Consider the following 19,811-nt stretch of genomic DNA (forward strand, 5'->3'; position numbering starts at 1 on the left):
TCTGTATTGTTCATGCCATAGGGATAACTTACAGAACAAACAACGCATGAACGGAATGAAGTCAGAGGTGGCTCTGCTGCCCCTTTGTGTCTTGTTTCTTCTATTTCACATTGACAGTAGTGGAATAAATACACTCCTCACCCTCATTAAAATAAAAATTAGTATTCAAAGTTTGGGAGAAGATTTGTAGCTCGGGTGCTCGTTGTTGTGGTTCTGTTTGCCGAGCTGGGAATTTGTGTTGCAGACCCCTGTCTAGGTGACATCCTCAGTGCTTGGGAGCCTCCTGTGAAGCGCTTCTGTGATGTTTCCTCCGACATTTATAGTGATTTGTATCTGCCGCTTCCGGTTGTCAGTTCCAGCTGTCCGCTGCAGTGGCCGGTATATTGGGTCCAGGTCGATGTGCTTATTGATTGAATCTGTGGATGAGTGCCATGCCTCTAGGAATTCCCTGGCTGTTCTCTGTTTGGCTTGTCCTATAATAGTAGTGTTGTCCCAGTCGAATTCATGTTGCTTGTCATCTGCGTGTGTGGCTAAGGATAGCTGGTCGGTACTTTTGAAATACATGTCATTCTCTTGTGAGAGACCAAGTTCAACTTGAGTGTAAGTTCATTTTGCTGCTACTGAAACATTCTGTATACAACTAGCCAACCTGAACCCCACACCACATTCTGAACACATCAGTTAGCTCCTGGCAACAGCAGACCCTTTCATCCGGCTGGAAGTAGCTAATCTCCTGATGTCAGCAAGTCTTTCTAGGCATTGTCTTATACAACAGTTCCCACGGCATTAACTGCTACTCTTCTGTGCTACTGGCTACTAATAGATAGGATGTGCTGTCCTGTAACCCTGGTGAGCTGCTGCAGTGCATCCGGCTGTGCTGTGTAATATCACAGGCTGAACTCCTTTAATAGACATGCTCCCGATATTACCCCTGTATAATTGCATGTTACCTGAGGGTATAAAGGTATCAGACTTCAGCTTAACTGAGGCTACTTGAAGCATGACATGCAGATAAAAGCGTGCTACTCCTCGTAACCAAATAATTTAATATTAGCCTAGATACTGAAATGCTTGTATAAAATGTCTGTATCTGGAGCTTTAAGTAATACCTATTGAATCTTCCAGACTCCATTAATCCTGTCTAATTTGGGTGTGAGAGGAATAACATAAACATTGCCGTTTTGGGTACCAATGCCCTAGAGGAGAAAACCCACACTGCAGGGCAGTTCACTGATAACCAAAGTGGTGGACAAAAGTGTCCTGGTGATGTAGAAGGTGGACATTCAAATCCAATGAAATATGCTAAGTCCTGGACTGCATTCAGCATTTAGTGTTGCAATGGCTACACTTAAGTGGAGAAGGTTAAGGACGGTCTTCTAACTTAAGCCTTGTTGATGGTGGGGAGGAATTGAACACTCATTGAAAAGTAACATGCAAGCATATGAACTAGAAACAAAAGTAGGCCTGCCTCTGCCTTTCATCAAGATCATGGCAGATCTGCTTGCTTTCTGAATTCCAAATAGCTACGTCTAACTCTTGAACCTTGATGTCAGTTTTGCTGACCAGGTAAACCTCTGGCTAACAAACAATCAAGATCTTGCTGGTCACAGTCGCTGAATGACCCCATTAAAAGGTTGGGTTTGGAGGGATATCGTTTGGTATTTACGGTGCACGGATGTTAACAGTTATTTGGATGTTATTCTAGGTCCTCCAGGAGGCTTCTGTAAACTGATTCACTCATGAAAGAAAGGCAAGTGGAGCTCTGCAGAAATCAAACTGTGCTTATGCTAAGTAAAAGTCACATTACACTGGACTGTGACACTTACTTTATGCAAACTGCATTAGTGGATGTCTTCAGGTGCAACCATTTATAAAGTCAGAAAGGAAATTGTACTGAGTGCTTGTGGGAAAAGGATTAGTGCACAATGTCCTGTCATTACTTGGAAGTCAGGCTGAAGATTTTGACCCCTATCAATGCGTATTGTTAAAATAAATTGGTCGGAGTTATTTTGAGAGGTCAGTTTGAATGACATGGGACTGGAATTAAATTTAAATCTTCAAGGATTGTGCCTAATACAATCAATCAAAAAATTGCTATTTATCAATTCTTGTTTTTATTACAAAGATAAAATATTAAGTCTTTCATATTTCAATAAAACAATAATTTCCCACCAAGTAGAACAGCATTCTTCAAAATCAAAGTGATCAGTTCTTGCTTACTTTTCTGGATAATTATTGCCGCTTTTTCAAGTTTTTCTATGCACTTTGCCAACTCATCCTGATGCCAGTATTTAAAGAATAAACGGGATTTTCTGCAAAAGGACAAAACATAATCAAGAACTTAGCATTACCAGTATTCCTGGTTCACCGGTAAGGCAGCTTTGGACTGACTGATTTGTTAAATTTAGGTGAATTGTAATAATGATTATTTTGTTACAACATGACCGCATTAGCATGAACAAAAGTACGGAATCTGAACGCTCTATATTTTGGAAATCACAGATTACCTTCAGGTAAATATGCAATATTTTATGTTTGATATAATCTGTTACTATTGTAGTGTAGTTTAAAATGACTCAGTGTTCAGATTTCACTGATTAACCAAGGATATATTTTTACTAGTTACATTGTGATGGCTGTGCATTAATGGTCTAAAAACAGTATAAATAGAACTATAATTTCTTGCTTAATGCACATAGACTTCTTTATTAGCCCCAGAAAGAGACATACCAAAGTTCCTAGTGAAGCTATATGAACGATCAACACTTACAGCTAGAGGAATGTTCATCTTACACAGTGATTCAACCACCTTTCCTCACCAGGTCAACCCTCAACAAAACAAGATGCCAAAGGAAATAATCACAGCCCTACACGTAAAATCTTCAAAATGCATCTTCAGATTATTTTGATTTAAACATTTTTATGATCAGGACATGTCAGCAAATGGTCAATCACACAGGGGCATAATTTTAAAGTGAAAGATAGCAAGTTTTAGGGGTCTTGAGGAAAGCTTTTTCACCCAGAGGGTGGTAGGGGTCTGGAGTGCACTGCCTGGGGGTGGGTACCAGAGATGGGTAACTTCACAACCTTTAAAATGTATTTGGATGAGCACTTGAAGTATTATAACATTCAAGACTATGGGCCCCTGTGCAGGAAAGTGGGACTGGTGTAGATTGAGTAGCTTTGGCAGTACAGACTCAATGGACCCGAAGCACTACTTCTGTACTGTATGACTATGATCATACCTGGGTTTATCTGGCATTATCCATATAAATGTCAGGGAACCACAGATACTAACTGAACTTTGCTGCTTCTGATGTTGTTGTGTTGGCATCAAAGTGGCTCAGTGGTTGGCACTGCTGCCAGTGACCCAGGCTGTGTGTGGAGTTTGCACATTCTCCCTGTTCTCTTCTGTATAGGTTTCCGCTGGTGCTCTGGTTTCCTCCCACACACCAAAAGGTGGGCAGGTTAGGTGGATTAGCCATGGTAAATTGCCCATATAGTGTCCAGGGATGTGTAGACTGTGGTAAATGTAGCGTTACAATATTAGGTAGAGGCACGGTTGGGATGCTCTTCAGAGGGTCAGTGCAGACTTGATGGGCTGAACTGCCTCTTTCTGCATTGTTGAGATTCTGTGATTCTAGGCGAACAGATTATGCAAACTGAAAGAACAGCTTCACCCAATGGTCTGAGCTACACTGAACAGAATATTCCTAGGTTTGACTCCACAGTGTGTGAGGAATTATTTGATCTGAAAATGCCTTCTGTAGTCAGGCCCCATATTAGGTTTTGCCATATTGATTACTAGCTGGACACAGACAGAGAAAGGGACAAGATCAATATTGAGACAAGCTATGATGTACCCTGTTGAAAGCTAATAGGCAAAAGTACCAAAAGACCATCATTGTCACAAAATAAGTATTCAATGACTTTACAGGTAGCGGTGAAGGGAATTTGAATTTTATTGCACAGAATGCATCATTCAGCCTGGTTTTCACAGATCAATTGCTCAGAGTTAGCTGTTTCACCATGTGTTTTTATGCATTATGGACTGTGCTTCCAGCATGGTTCAGGTCAATATTGCAAGTCCCAATAATCCCTCTATGTTAAAATAAATAATGCTAAAATATGGCTTTGTTCTTTGGATGGGACAGTTAAATTTACATACTCTGGTTGTCAACTCACCAACCAGAAGTTGCGGTACAGGTTATTTTAACCCTCAAATATAGGTACGTTTTGTTCAGGTAAGAAATCACTTCTTATATCATTAGTGTATTTAAGGCTGAGATCAATCAATATTTGGAGCCCAAGAGAATCAGGGGAAATTGGGGCTGTCCAGATAGTTGCATTGAGGATAAGTGATGATTTTATTAAATGGTGGGGCAGGATTGTCGAGCTGTAAGGCTTCCTCCTGCTCCTAACTCATCATGTCTTAAAATGCTTAATGATTAATCCATTTGCAGCAAGTAAGCTAACCATTCAAACACTAACAGGCTGCCTCATCTTAAGAATGATTCTATTTTTAACCAGAGTCGCTGGAAACCTGGCATATGAAAGGAGATGAAAAGTGCTAGATCTTTTAGATACGTAGTAGGGCGGCATGGTGGCTCACTGGTTAACACTGCTGCCTCACAGCGCTAGGGATCCTGTTCGATTCCACCATGCTCTCGGTGTCTGTGTGCGTTTCCTCTAGGTGCTCCGGTTTCCTCCCACAGCCCAAAAATATGCAGGTGAAGTGGATTGACCATGCTAAATTGCCAATAGTGTTCAGGGATGTATAGGTTAGCCATGGGAAATGTAGGGTTACAGGGAAAGGGTATGGGGAATGAGTCTGGGTGGGATGCTCTTCACAGGATTGGTGTGGAATTGTTGAGCCGAATGGCCCATTTCTTTTTACAGCACTGCTTCTGGGCCAGGAGGAGCTGGACTAATTCCCTTCTGACTCTTAAAAAGCTCCCAGTACACTGCTGACTCATCCACCACCATCTCTCTCCAGCCTCCTGAGACCTTCAGCCTAGTCTAGCTTCTATTTCAGGATTGGCCACCTGACTTGTCAATCAGGCTGGCTACGCAGACAGAAGAGTGTATGGGAATTTTATTTATTAAAAAAAAAGATACCTTGCAGTTTTTAACTGAAGGATATTCCGAAAACTGATTTGAATTAAAAACTGAGAAGGAAAAAGAATGACAATGTTTCTATAGAGTAAAAGATGCTGCAATCTATGATACAGCTGTGGAGAAAGCACGTGCTACTACTGAGATTGAACATTTCATCAGGATAGATGTGGGTCCCCACTCAATTTCACATTCTTTCCCTTTCCAATGATAAGCAATCTGTTGTGTTCAAACTGTTGAGAATCAGCAATTACCTCCAATCCATACTTCCAGTTAAGTCTGAATTAATGAGCTGAGAATGAAATCTTTACAAATATCAGGCTTATTCACCCTTTTTCCTCAACAATGCCACCTTTAGATTCATTCAAACTTACCCAGACTTCCAGTCCTTCAGGCCTGTGGTTTGAAGAATAGCTAAGCAACTATGAAAAGACAAGAAAAATGAATCACGATAACAAACTTAGGTTTGCATTATAACATCTCAAAAGAAATGGTTTGTAGTATTTCATTTTGAAATCACTGTTACTGTAAATAAACACAGCTCTCCTGTGTTATACAAGCTCCAGCAAACAATAGGAGTCCTTAATTCTGTCTTGAGGAGGTATAAATGCAGCAGAATGCTCAGCCCTCAAACTAAGGCCACATTCATTTGTTCAGACAGATCTTAAACATTGCACTTGAAGGATAACTTCTTCAAACACTGCAGCTCTCCCTCAACTTTGCATTGTAAATACTGTGATCACTTCCTATTGCCAAGTTTGCGTGTTAACCTAGTGTGTTACCAACTGAGCATAGTTGGCACTTGACAGTAACGTGAAATGTTAGAGTGTATCACTTGGGATTTTCAAATTTTTCTTATTAATCTTTGTACAGAGATGACAAAAAAATTACTTCCAGCTTGGTCAGAGTTTGGAGATGGATGGGCGAGAGAGAGAGAGAGAGAGAGAGAGAGACTAAATCCTCAGTGTCTGGTTCTTTGTTCAAGTAACCTGTCTTTTATGGGCAAGGCTTCACAGCAAATCCTGTGAGTCTGTTTAATGGCCTAGTCAAACAGGACATGCGTATTTTCTAGGAGGGATCACTGGATAGCCACGTACAGTCAGGCTGATTCTCCTCCTCCTCCTCCTCCTTTCCTTTCTAAGCCAATTTCAATGTCTTTATTGTCACCTATCTCTCTAAACTGATCTCATATTGGCAACTGAATCTATACTCTCAGTTTGCTAATGATCCAGCTTGGAGACTGTCCTGCTTTCTGTCAGTGCCATTGCTTTGTTGTCAATATGTAGGGCTGCATGTTCACAATCTAACTTGACTGAACCTGCTTCTGACACAGTTTGCAGATGAGGCTGAAGGCAGATCTTCAAAATTAAAAAAAAACAATTGCCTCTTCTGAACAAGCAGAATGCTTATAAAACTTGCTCGTACGTACTTTCACCATTTAAGCCCATGGGTAGTTCCCATGGTGTCTCACTATTCCATTACAGTTTTGGCAGAAGTTCCACTTAAATGGGGAGGTAAGGTTTACACCAAACATTTGCTACAGTATCAACTGTGCAATGGGAACACCCCCATGAAAACTCACTCCCTTGGTTCTGTTTAAGATGTATTTCTACAGATTCCATTTAGCTGTCATAAATTACATTCCGGCTCATACAGGTGAAAATTGAAGCAGCAACAAGGAAAGCTACATCTTGCACAGGACTAAAGCTTGCAGAATACAGCTGCTTCAGAATCACTTCTACTGCATGAGCTCACTTTTTTTTGTCTTCAGCCACAGTCTGAGAGAGAGATCTGGAAATCAAGAGTGACAATATCACTACATTCTCAGGCAGTGATAGAGAATGGATTAAGATATTAACTTCTTTCATATTATTGTTTATCATCTTCATTAGTAATATATTGATTACTCATCCAAATCTGAAGTAAACTCTCACTTACTTTTCAGTGAATCTTTTAAATCTTATTTAAGTTATGAATCTTAAAGTGAACTTAGCCTGCACAACTACCTTTAAAAACTTAACTTTTTAACAAAAATGATTTCATAACTAAAATGATCAAAGCAGTTTTCAGTTTAAAATGTTACAGTCTCAAAAGAGATTTCAATTGCATTTTACCTTTCTTTAGTAAGTGATATATTGGGTGTAATAAGCAGTATCCCATATCTGCAAGAAGAAAATTACAAATTAAGACTATGCCTTTCACTACATTATATATAAAGTTTTTGGACACCTCGTTTTGATGCTTGATTTCAATGTGGTTTTCAAATTAAAAATCTTGCTTTTTAAGTCAAACTGTAAGATTCTATTCATTACAACTTCAGACATTTACAAAAATGCTGTACCTCCTCCCCTCCACCACCAGCTGCTTCAGCCTTACTCTCGGTTTCTCGAAATCTTTCCACTATTACACTGTCTTGCAAAGCCTTCCCATTACCATGCTTTTGGATATGCTTTTCTACTTACATTTTTCTCTCATCTTGCTCTCGGGATATTTACCACATTAAGTGAAAGCTGTTGTACCTTTCTGCAAATTCCTTAAAGAATGGTCTCCACGAATATCCATCTTTACGAATTCGGATGGTTTCCAATAATCCATTATATCGTAGCTAAAATGAAGTGAAACCAATGTAGATGAGACAAAAAGTAATTACAATGAAGATTCATGATATGTAACTACAATTATTTGGAAGCTTGAGCTTCAAGCTTGCTTTGTATTTCTATATTATATGTGTTAAGGAGGGGAGATGTGGTTTTAGTTCTATGTTAGATTTGTTCTGAATGCTGTCATGGTATTTGAAGATTCCCAAAATATGCATTACAAATGAGGGTTTCTAGCATTGGAGTGGAGCTTTAGGTGAACAATTCAGTGCATCAGAAACAAGGATAGAAAAAGAACTACTGTGGCTTGGCAACCGGGTGCCCTCCCAGGAGTTAGAAAATAGATGGGTCAGGCTATTAGTGCCTGGTCAGTAAAAGCAAAAAAAGCCTGTTAATTTAGCTTTTTTTTTTAAGAAATGAAAAGTCTTGAGTGGCTTCAAAGAAAACTCCTGAAGCAAAGAACTGCTGAAAGTGGAGGATATGAAGAGAAAAAAAAATTACAAAACAAAAAACAAAATCGACAAGTTTGCTCTTAAACCATTTCAAAATAAGTGAGAAGAAATCTCCAGAGCACAATTACAGTCATGCAAACAGAACAAGAAATTTTAAATGAAGACAGGCTGACTCTTCACTAAGGTTTGAGATCCTGTAAGATTGAAGCTGGGGCTAAAAGGGGGAGTCTTTATTTCTAACTTTTGTATTAAGATTACTTCAAATAGTTCTTTTACAGTACAAAATAGTTCCTTTAATTTTCCTTATGTAATAAATTTTGATATTCTTTTGTTAAAAGTGCATTGACAGTATCTAATAAATATGTTGTGATTGACCACCAAAGTCGATAAATAACAAAAATGAAACTTACGATCTAGCAAATCACTAGGATCTGACTTGTCCAGTACTACCAGCAATTGGGATTATAACACAACCACCAACGCTAAAATATTACATAAAATCAAACTGCTTTTTCATTTACCATGCACGAAAAATATACTAAAAAGGATAGAGAAATTAAGATAGAAGTGTTTATGACAGGTATTAGATAGAAAATACAATCAAGAACCAAACTGAATATAGAAAGTTCAAAAGGTGGATAAAAAAAGAATGCAAGCAAAGAGGAATTACGAAAAAAGAGATAGCAACTAGTAAAAGGTTGGTAAAAGGAAAAGCCCAGACTAGGCATCAAAAAGGGGAATACCACATGGAACCAAAGGGTATGGCTTAAATTACTTAATACTTTGCGTCTGTTTTCAGGAAGCAGATGCTACCCAGCTCATGGTGACAAAGGGAAACAGAGTCTCCACAAAGATTCAAAATTGATAAAGAAATCATCTTTTAAAAGCGATCAGTATTTAAGTTTGATAAGGCATTGGGTCTGGATGAGATGCATCCAAGGATATTGAAGGACATGAATGGGAATTGTGAAGACATTGACTATAATTATTATTTTCCTTAGACTCAGGGATGGGGCCAGAAGAATGGAGAATTGCAATGTCCTTCTCTGAAAAAAGCATGTAAGTGGTGTAGCTATTACTGACCAGTCAGTTTAACTTCAGCAATGGGGAAACTTGTAGAAACAGTAATGGGAGATAGCACCAATTTGTTCAAATGATTAGTGCTAATAAAAGGACAGCCAACACAGATTTCTGAAGAGAAATTGTATCCAACTAACTTGGAGTTGATTGAAGAGGTAACACAGAAAATTGATTAGGGTGATGCTGTTGATAGAGTAGATGGACTAAAGACACTGGACATAATATCACACCACAGATCTGAGAGCAAATTTAGAGCTCATGAAATAAAGGGCCAGTAGCAACATCGATACAAAATTGACTAAATAATAAAAATCAAAGAATAAAGATAAATGGGTATTTGTTTGGACTGGAGGAAGATGCATCATGCAATTCCCCAAGGAACTTTTCCTCATATATCAATGATTTAGATTGTGATGTGCAGGGGGACAATTTCAAAGTTTGCACCTGATACAAAACTGGTAAGTACTGTAAACCACGAGCAGGACAATGTAAAACTTCAAACAGACATTGGGAAGTTAGTGGAGTGAGTGTATTTGTGTCAGTTGAAGTTCAATGCAGAGAAGTGAAGTGGAGGCAATGCATTTTGATAGAAAGAACATGGAGCGAGTAATAAGTAAAGGTGTTACTCAAAATGGTGCATATGAGCAGGGAGACATCAAAGCTTATGTCTTAAAGGTGACAGAATAGGTGGATTGTGCAGTTAATAAAGCATATGACTCCAGACCCACAGCAACATAGTTGCCTGTTAACTACCCTCTGGGCAGTTAGCGGTGAGCAATAATTGCTGGCTTGGCCAGTGATGCCCATATACAATGCAAGAATAGAAAAAAATGTTATCACCCTAAATATATAGCTCAAACCCTCCAACCCCGGCAACATCCTTGTAAATCTATAGCAAAATCCTAACTTTCTGAAGATTTGTAGTGATTTGTGGTACTAGGATCAGTATGGAACAAGTGATGCACGTATGATCGATCATGGATACACATCACCAGCTCAAGAAATAAACTGACCTTGATCTATAATTTATTGCCATAAACTAAAGGCTGCAAGACTCACCTGATCCATGAAAAGTTTACTGTCCAGATGATCAGGCAACTTATTGATGTTTGGCTTGACACAACGAATGAAATGTGGGTTTGCTGCAAACATTTTCTCCATCAGCACTGCTAAAGAATGCTTGAAAACATAAGCAATAGAATAATATGCAGGCCAGTTTTGCAACTCAAACAAGATGTTGGGTTTCAACATCACATTTGGTTTTTTACACAAAAATATTTGTAATAGTTTTTGTCAATACAGACTCGATGGACCAGAGGACCATTGTATATTACCATCAAGTAAAGGAGTTGGGCCATCAGGTTGAGGCTGTACAGGACATTGGTTAGGCTACTTTTGGACTATTGCATTCATTTCTGGTCTCTGCTGTAGTTGTGAAAATCAAAGGGATTCAGAAAAGATTTACAAGGATGTTGCCGGGGTTGGAGGGTTTGAGCTATAGGGAGATGCTGAATAGGCTGGGGCGGATTTCCCTGGAGCGGAGATGGAGAGGTGACCTTATGGAAGTTTATAAAATCACGAGGGGCATGAAGTTATAAATCGCACAACACCAGGTTATAGTCCAACAGCTGTTGTGCGATTGTTGTCGTGTTATGTGACAGTCCAATTCCAGCACTCCAAATCATGAGGGACATGGATAGGGTAATTAGCCAAAGTCTTTTCCCCAGGGGAGAGAAGACCAAAACTAGAGGGCATAGACTTAAGAGGAGGGAGAAAGATTTAAAGGGACCCGAGGGGCAACTTTTTCATGCAGAAGGTGGTGAGTGTATGGAATGAGCTGTCAGAGGAAGTGGTGGGAGCTGGTAAAAATACATTTAAAATGCATCTGGATAGGTAGATGAATAGTAAGGGTTTAGAGGGATGTAAAATGGGACTAGATTATTGTAGTTCATCTGGTCAGCATGGACAAATTGGACTGAAGGATCTGTTTCTGTGCTGTACAGCTCTATGACTCTATTGCCTCTTTTGTACTGTATGATTCTATGATATATCTAAATGTTGATACAGAGTGCACTGGAGAAGCAACATATTCAACTTCTTTTTAAAAATAAGTACTTTTACTGAGCATGTGCTGCAAGGTGAAATTTTCCAGTTAACAGAACTGGAACCTGATTTAAAATCCAAAACATTTTGAGACATAAATTCTTTAAGCCATATACTTTCCCTTTATTGGGCAGCACTTGGGGGCAGTGCCAGGGATGGCGCAGATGTGGGGTGTACTCTAGGTGAGGGACTTAGTTTCTGCCCTGGGAGTGGCTGGGCGGCGATGCTGCTGATTGGCTCCTATGGAACATAAAGAAAGGCTCGATAGGTTGCGACCTTTTTCACTGGAATGTGGGAAGTTGAGAGGTGATCTTACAGCAGTTTATAAAATCAGGAGGGGCATCGATAGAGTTAATGGTAGGTGTCTTTTCCCTAGAATGGGGAATTTCAAGTCTCGGTGGCATATGTTTTAAGGTGAAGGGAGAGAGATTTAATTACACACAGGGTGTAAACTTGTGGAATGAACTTCCTGTGGAAATGGTGGATGTGGGTACAATTACAATGTTTAAAGCCCCTTAGATAAGTACATGAATAGGAAAGGATTGGTGGGTTATGGGCCAATCACAGACAAGTGGGATTAGTTTTGTTTGGGATTGTGTTTGGCATGGACTGGTTAGACCGAAGTGTTTGTATCTGTTCTGTATGACTCTAAGACTCTAATTGTACTACCATCTTGCTCATTTTTTTCCTGCCTTCAAAGTGTTATGAGATCTGGCCCAATGCTGTCTTACATGGAAATAGTTGACCATTTTAAAGTTGGCCTGTTGATCTGTTTGTGAGCCAAATGAACCATCATTGGATTCACCAGGATCACAAGTGGCCTGGAGGCCTGACTCAGTTACAATAATAGCAGTAGAGCGGAGGGTCAGGGGACTCCAATTGAAAGCAACGGTGAAAAGAGGCAAAGCCGACCTAAGAAGTGTTTTTAAGCTAGTGACAACAATCTGGATGGTCTCCCTCCAAGCTGCAACTGTTCACAATTCTTTGATTTTGAAGTGACCACATTAAAATCTGAGTATGCAAAAACTGTAATCTTCAAATGAATCAGTTTCCTTAAGAACCGCAATAAATTAATCACATTATTAGAACATGGTTTAGACAGTTCTCTGCAATGGAAGACTGTACAGCATTATAGAGAGAATGTGGGAGAATGGAACAAAGCTAATTGCTCATTAAGGGTGAGGACAGGGTGGGCTGAATTGCCTTCTTCCGTGATAAACTAATGCTGCGATCCTGTGGTTACCCTCACACTGCAGACATCTCGCAGTCTTATTTGATGGACGTGCATGTATTTCTCACACTTAGTAGAAAGCCTCAACTTTCAATAAACTTGTCAAAATCTTTCTTCTAATTATTGCACATATCGATGGTCTAAGTTGCACCTTCAACCGACATGGGTTGCAACACGCACACTTCTGTTGCTGACTTTCACTGATGCTAATTGGTACCTGCAATGACCTTTAAGCCAAAGAAACCAATATTGTAGGATCTAGGAGTGCTGTAGAGGGGTCTGCATGTTGACAGAAAGGACTCTGTACCAAGTGAAAAAACCCAACCAACTTGGCCAGACATTTCCTGTAGAGTATTGTGCAATAGATCAGCATCCTGAATGGTTTCCTCTCAAAGACTAGGAATTCAAATACAAACTTATTTTGGTAACCTTGGTAACTAACGGATAGAATTTAACATTGATACATACTTTGAACTGTGCTCCAACAGATTGTTTCCTGGTGCTGTTAAAGTTGTCTTCTGTTTTCTGTACCAACCAGAAAAACAAAGAACGCACACATTAGTCTCAAATCAGGGCTGATTAAATGCACTTAGCATTTCTTCACATACTGTCTAGTATTTTAGCAAGTCTAAATAAATACAGATGATGAAGCTTCGAAAAGAGTTATCTGGCTGTAAAGAACTTTGAAGGAGCCACAGCATTACCAAAAGTGGCTTTATGGTAAGCAAAGTTTTGTATTTTTCACTTCCTGCTCACTTAGTTTTAGATTTGGGTTTTAAATGTAAAGCTTGGTATTGATTTTGTTGCCTCAGATTTTTAACCAACATTGCTGTCTTCCTTTCTGTATACACATGCTGTCTTTTACCTTGTTCTAATGGTTCATCTTGCTGCAATTTGCATCACAGTCATGAAAATAACTCAATTGGAGAGCAAATATCAGCTCGTCCCAAATTTCACCTCCATGCCTTGACAAACTGTTTTTCCTCCTGCTTTCCACATGACATGCAACACACACACACACACACACACACACGCACGCACGCAAAACCAATCCAGAGCAGTACTGTTCAATTTTGAACACAATACTTCAAAAAAACAAAGATAAATATGGTTTGAATGCCTACCCTTGAAAATCTGTACACCCCCCAGGCTTAAAATTGTTAATGCATGCATTTATGGACCTAGATTTTTTTAAAATTCGCTCCAGGATTTGAACACCACTGGCTGGTCAGCCTCATGGTTAGCTCATGGCCAGTGCCATCGAAGCAGGCAGTATGCAGGTCTCCTCATTTAAATCAGTGTAACATTGAGATGAGTGTGATCCATTCTACTGGCTGCCAAAATGCACAACAATGGTTCCAACACTCTGCATAGTCGGTCAGTAAGAGCTTCAGTTTGCTTGCCCCTCTTATATGGGAGTTGCATTCATTCACCAAAACTACTGCTGACGATCTGCAGTGGAAAAGGCTGTAAGAAGGACAACAAATGGAGCAAAAGAGGGTGGACATTGTAGATCCGTGACCTTTTTATCCAGAGGGTCACAGGAAGAGAGAAGTGAAAAACGCCCAAGTTTAGAGTATGCATCTTCAAAGGATATCTTCTAACTAATAACCTTGCATGCTTCCCAGAGAACCACATTTCACTAGCCACTCAGCAACAGGCCAGAGATGTGCCTGCTAGGGGCTAATATAGAGATGTGCCATCTCACTCTTTCAATGCTACCAACCCCTTACCCATTGCTCACAGACTCCACATCTTCCAATTATTCAGCTGTGCCAGGCACACTGTAACATGCTCATTTCTGTTATGTGTGTCTCTCTCTCTTCTCCCCCACCCCATATGCAAAATAACATGGTCCATGACCACAAACAACAGAGCATCAGTGCAGGGGGAAAGCTACAACTCAATCATTCAAACTTGCTGTAGGAAATGATGCCACTATCACCAAGGCTGGTGTATCCAGGAGGTTGCATTCTAGCCTTATGGTCCTTCTCAAACCCCACTTCGCTCTGAACCTACTGACAGGCACAAGGTACAAAGCCTACATGGTCAGACCATGGGTCGGATTACTTTCCAATCTCTCCCTTTTCCCTCACCTCTACCTCTTTCTGAATGTTTGTTTTCAGATACCTAAGTATTTCCCTGTGGGTCCAGAAGGCAGATAAAGAACTCTATCTAATCTTCAACTAAGAAGCACAGACACTGATCTGTCCTGAATGCTTCGATGTCCTCCTCTGCTTCATGAAGTTGTGTCTATGTTTTGGAGACACTCTCCAGGGAGTATTAGACAGCTCCCCTTCACCCCAGTCCAGATGGTCTCAGGCAACCTCCACAATGCATCACAATGTTCTGGAGGTAACGAGGCTCCCAATGCACACACGTTGCCCTCGAATGGTCAGCTGGTAGAGATCTATCACGAGTCACATGCATAATCCATTCCTCATCTCCAACACCACAACCTGGTTCTTCCAAACCGCCCGAAAATAGTGGAAACAGCTCATTCTGTCAGGATGAAAGCACCGTAGCTGCTGAAAGGATAGTGGGCATTTACTGACACAATATTTCAGACACAGTTGAGTTTCAACTACAGCTAGTTGGAACCCTTTTGTAGAACATAGAACGTAGAAAGTCACAGCGTAGTACAGGCCCTTTGGCCCTTAATGTTGTGCCAACCTGTGAAATTAATCTGACGCTGATCTAACCTACACTGTTCCATTATTATCCATATGTATGTACAATGCCCTTCGGTGAGTCTACTACTGTTGTAGGCAGGCCATCCCATGCCCTTACTATGCCTTGTCATAATCTATCACCCCTCAATTTAAAGCTATGTCCCTTTGTGCTAGCATTCACCATCCAAGGAAAAAGGCTCTCATTGTTCACCCTATCTAACCCTCTGATCATCATAGATCTCAATTAAGTCACCTCTCAACCTTCTAAAGAAAACTGCCTCAGTTCCCTCAGCCTTTCCTCTTAACACTGTGCTTCCATACCAAGCAACATCCTAGTAAATCTCCTCTGAACCCTTTCCAAAGCTTTCACATCCTTTCTATAATGTGGTGATCAGAACTGTACAGAATACTCCAGGTACGGCCTTACCAATATCTTGTAAAGCTGAAATATGACCCCGTGGCTCCGAAACTCAATCCCTCTACCAATAAACACCAACACACCATATGCCTTAACAACCCTATCAACCTGGGTGGCAACTTTCAGGGATTTATGCACCTGAACACATATCTCTCTGTTCATTTACACTGCCAAGAATTTTACCATTAGCCCAGTACTCTGCATTCCTGTTACTTCTTCCGAAGTTAACTACCTCACACTTTTCTGCATTAAACTCCAATATGATGTTGGTACATCTCCATAGCGCACGCGCACACAAACACTTGCTGTAGAGATTCAGTATCCCTGGCTCACAAAGAATTCAGAGTAAATGATCTTACTTCAAACTGATACCATTCTGCAAAAAGTCTTAGAATAACTTACTTTTGGTCTTTGCTGAGCCATTAAGGTTCCTGTTCTTGAGACTGTAGCTAGAACGGTTAAAAAAAAGGTGGTCAGTGCCATTAAAATTAACTGGAAAAATAATTATTCACATACAAACAGTGAAAACAAATTTATTTTCCAGGAAAATAGATTTTCTGTTTTGCCCTTTCCTCCTTTTGTTTTTCTCCTTTCCTGGTAGTTCATCAGGCTATGCCTAGCTGGTTTACACTGTGAAATTTCCCTCCAACATCTCTGACACACAGATCTTCCCACAAATAACACATGGGAGCTCAGCAGGGGCTGGGGATAGCAAGCTCCATGCTGTATTCGGCAGTGCTGTGTCAAAGTGATTCAATTTAACATGTTTTTGTGAATCTCACAAACTTCCAGATTCGCTATTCCCGTGCTCTCCTGGCTGGACTTTCAATCCTCAACGAGGTAAAAACAATGACTGCAGATGCTGGAAACCAGATTCTGGATTAGTGGTGCTGGAAGAGCACAGCAGTTCAGGCAGCATCCAAGGAGCTTCGAAATCGACGTTTCGGGCAAAAGCCCTTCATCAGGAATAAAGGCAGTGAGCCTGAAGCGTGGAGAGATAAGCTAGAGGAGAGTGGGGGTGGGGAGAAAGTAGCATAGAGTACAATGGGTGAGTGGGGGAGGGGATGAAGGTGATAGGTCAGGGAGGAGAGGGTGGGTTCAATCCTCAACACCTCCCCACCAATAAAACTTCAGTTGATTTAATGCCCAGTCCTGTCATGTCCTTGTTGCCCTACACAGGCTTTGTATTTTGCTAATGCTTCAAATTTACACAGGAACAGGAGTAGCCATTCAGTTCCTTGAACCTGTTCTACCGTTCAATCATCCCATTCACGGCTGATCCAATAGCCTAACTTCATACCTGCCTTTGGCCCATATTCTGTAATGCCTTTGCTTGTCAAAAATTAATCTACCTCAAATTTAAAACAAACAACTGAAGAGAGTGGTTCAAACATCTGCTACCCTCTGCGTAGTAGTGTTTCCTGACATCTCTGTTGAACGGCCTGGTCCTAATTCTTAGACTATGCCCCCACTTCTAGAATAAAGTGAGGACTGCAGATGCTGGAGATCAGAGCTGAAAAATGTGTTGCTGGAAAAGTGCAGGTCAGGCAGCATCCAAGGAGCAGGAGAATCGACGTTTCGGGCATAAGCCCTTCTTCAGGAATGAGGAAGGTGTGCCAAGCAGGCTAATTTAAAAGGTAGGGAGGAGGGACTTGGGGGAGGGGCATTGGGAATGCAATAGGTGGAAGGAGGTTAAGGTGAGGGTGATAGGCCAGGAAGATGATTGCCGGTCAAGAAGGCGGTGCTAAGTCCGAGGGTTGGGACTGAGATAAGGTGGGGGGAGGGGAAATGAGGAAGCTGGAGAAATCTGCATTCATGCCTCGTGGTTGGAGGGTTCCTAGGCGGAAGATGAGGCACTCTTCCTCCAGGCGTCGTGTTGCCATGGTCTGGCGATGGAGGCGGCCAAGGACCTGCATGTCCTTGGCAGAGCGGGAGGGAGAGTTAAAGTGTTCAGCCACGAGGCGGTTGGGTTGGTTGGTGCGGGTGTCCCAGAGGTGTTCTCTGAAACGTTCCGCAAGTAGGTGGCCTGTCTCCCCAATGTAGAGGAGGCCACTTCGGGTGCAGCGGATGCAGTAAATGATGTGTATGGAGGTGCAGGTGAATTTTTGACAGATATGGAAGGGCCTTGGAGGGAAGTGAGGGGGGAGGTGTGGGCGCAAGTTTTGCATTTCTTGCGGTTGCGGGGGAAGGTGCCGGGAGTGGAGGTTGGGTTGGTGGGGGGGGTGTGGACCTGATGAGGGAGTCGCAGAGGGAGTGGTGCCCACATCTAGAATCCCAACCTTTGGAATCAGTTTATCTTTATTTACACAGTCTTTTCCTGTTAACGCCATGAAGACTTTGATCAGATCACCCCTTAACTTTTTAAGGTCTAGAGAAAACAAGCTTAATTTGTCTAATCACTCCTCAGAACTTAACCCCTGAACTCCATGTATAATTCTTGAAAATCTACAATGTACTCTAAGGCCAATATATCCTTCCTAAGATCTGCTCTCAGTACCCCATATGGGGTTTAACTTGGGTTTGTATAATGGTAGCACAACTTTTGCATCCTTATATTCCAGTACTCTAGATATAAAGGCCGGCATCCCATTTCCTCATTATTTTCTGCATCTTTTCATGGCATCTTAAAGACCTTTGCATCCGAAGCCCCAATTCTCTGGACATTCACTGTGTTTAACATCATACCAGCTCCAAAGTACCCTGCTCAATTCTTTATCCAACAAAAATAGATCACTTCATACTTGCTTATGTTGAAACCAATCTGTCAGAGTTTTGCCTATTCACCTGGTCTATCTATATCCCTTTGTAATTTTACATCATCATCTGTATGCTTAACCAAGTCATTAATAATGAATCTGAATAATAGAGATCCTTGTGGGACATCACAGGTCACATCCTGCCAGTTTGAGTACGTATCCCTTACCCCGACTTTGTCACCCGCCATTCAGTTAATTTCCCAGCAATTTGTCCTTAATTCCGTGGGATTCTACCTTAGTTAGCCATCTCTTATGTGGGACTTTATGCCTCTGGAAGTCCATATCAATAATATCCATAAACATTACCCACTACCTTTTCAAAAAATTCATGCCAGGCATGACCTACTAATCACGAATCCATGCTGGCTCGCCCTGATTAACTGAGCATTTTTAGAGGTGTTTAATCAAGGACAGGGTAATTATAGACTCCAATAACTGAGACGTGGCTTCAAGTGGACAGGGCCTGGGAAATGAATATTCAAGGCTACACATGCTATCGTAAGGACAGACTGATGGGCAGAGGGGGTGGGGTGGCCATGTTGGTAAGGGATGATATTCAGTCCCTTGCGCGGAGGGACCTAGAATCAGGGGATGTAGAGTCAGTATGGATAGAGCCGAGAAATTCTAAGGGTAAAAAGACCCTCTTGAGAGTCATCCACAGGCCCCCAAACAGTAGTCTGGATGTCGGATGCAAGTTGAATCAGGAGCTGAAATTGACCTGTCGCAAAGATGTTACTACAGTTGTTATGGGGGATTAGGATGGTATTGGACCTCGAGAGAGACTTTGTGGAGTGCCTCCGAGATGGATTCTTAGAACAGCTGGTGCTGGAGCCTACCAGAGAGAAGGCAATTCTGGATCTGGTATTGTGCAACGAGCCAGAATTGATCAGGGACCTCGAAGTGAAGGAGCCATTGGGAAGTAGTGACCATAATACAATAAGCTTCAATCTGAAATTTGAGAGGGAGAGGGTACAATCGGAAGTGACAATATTTCTGTTGAATAAAGGGAACCATGGACCTATGATGGAGGAGTTGGCCAAAGTTCAATGGTGCAATACCTTAGCAGGGATGACAGTGGAGGAACAATGGCAGATATTTCTGTGTATAATGCAGAAGATGCAGGATCAGTTCATTTGAAAAAGGAAGAAAGATCCTAGGAGGAGGCATGGGCGGCCGTGGCTGACGAGGAAAGTTAAGAAACATATAAAGTTAAAAGAGAAAAAGTATAACATAGCAAAGATAAGTGGGAAAACGGAGGACTGGGAAGCTTTTAAAGAACAGAGGATTACTAAGAAGGAAATACACACAAAAAATGAGGTATGAAGGTAAACTGACCAAAAATATAAAGGAGGATAGTAAAAGCTTTTTTAGGTATGTGAAAGGAAAA

General features: G+C 41.1%; 1 protein-coding gene across 3 annotated transcripts in view; it reads right to left on the bottom strand.

The window, feature by feature from the left end:
• Nucleotides 1-19,811, bottom strand: part of unm_sa41569 (un-named sa41569) — a 178,452-nt gene that overhangs the window by 33,223 nt on the left and 125,418 nt on the right. For 2 of the 3 annotated variants that reach the window (XM_087989711.1, XM_087989718.1), the window contains 8 exons: nucleotides 16,071-16,117; nucleotides 13,047-13,103; nucleotides 10,304-10,423; nucleotides 7,635-7,720; nucleotides 7,230-7,277; nucleotides 6,871-6,906; nucleotides 5,490-5,537; nucleotides 2,221-2,312 (listed from right to left, as the gene is read on the bottom strand). In XM_087989711.1, coding sequence (XP_087845837.1) covers nucleotides 2,221-2,312; nucleotides 5,490-5,537; nucleotides 6,871-6,906; nucleotides 7,230-7,277; nucleotides 7,635-7,720; nucleotides 10,304-10,423; nucleotides 13,047-13,103; nucleotides 16,071-16,117 — 534 coding nt within the window. The remainder of the gene's footprint in view (nucleotides 1-2,220; nucleotides 2,313-5,489; nucleotides 5,538-6,870; nucleotides 6,907-7,229; nucleotides 7,278-7,634; nucleotides 7,721-10,303; nucleotides 10,424-13,046; nucleotides 13,104-16,070; nucleotides 16,118-19,811) is intronic. The other variant, XM_043687186.2, reaches the window with a different exon arrangement.

This window comes from Chiloscyllium plagiosum, unplaced genomic scaffold (genome assembly GCF_037043375.1).
Source record: "Chiloscyllium plagiosum isolate Xiang-an unplaced genomic scaffold, Cpla_swu_hap1 HiC_scaffold_1, whole genome shotgun sequence".
NCBI lineage: Eukaryota > Metazoa > Chordata > Chondrichthyes > Orectolobiformes > Hemiscylliidae > Chiloscyllium > Chiloscyllium plagiosum.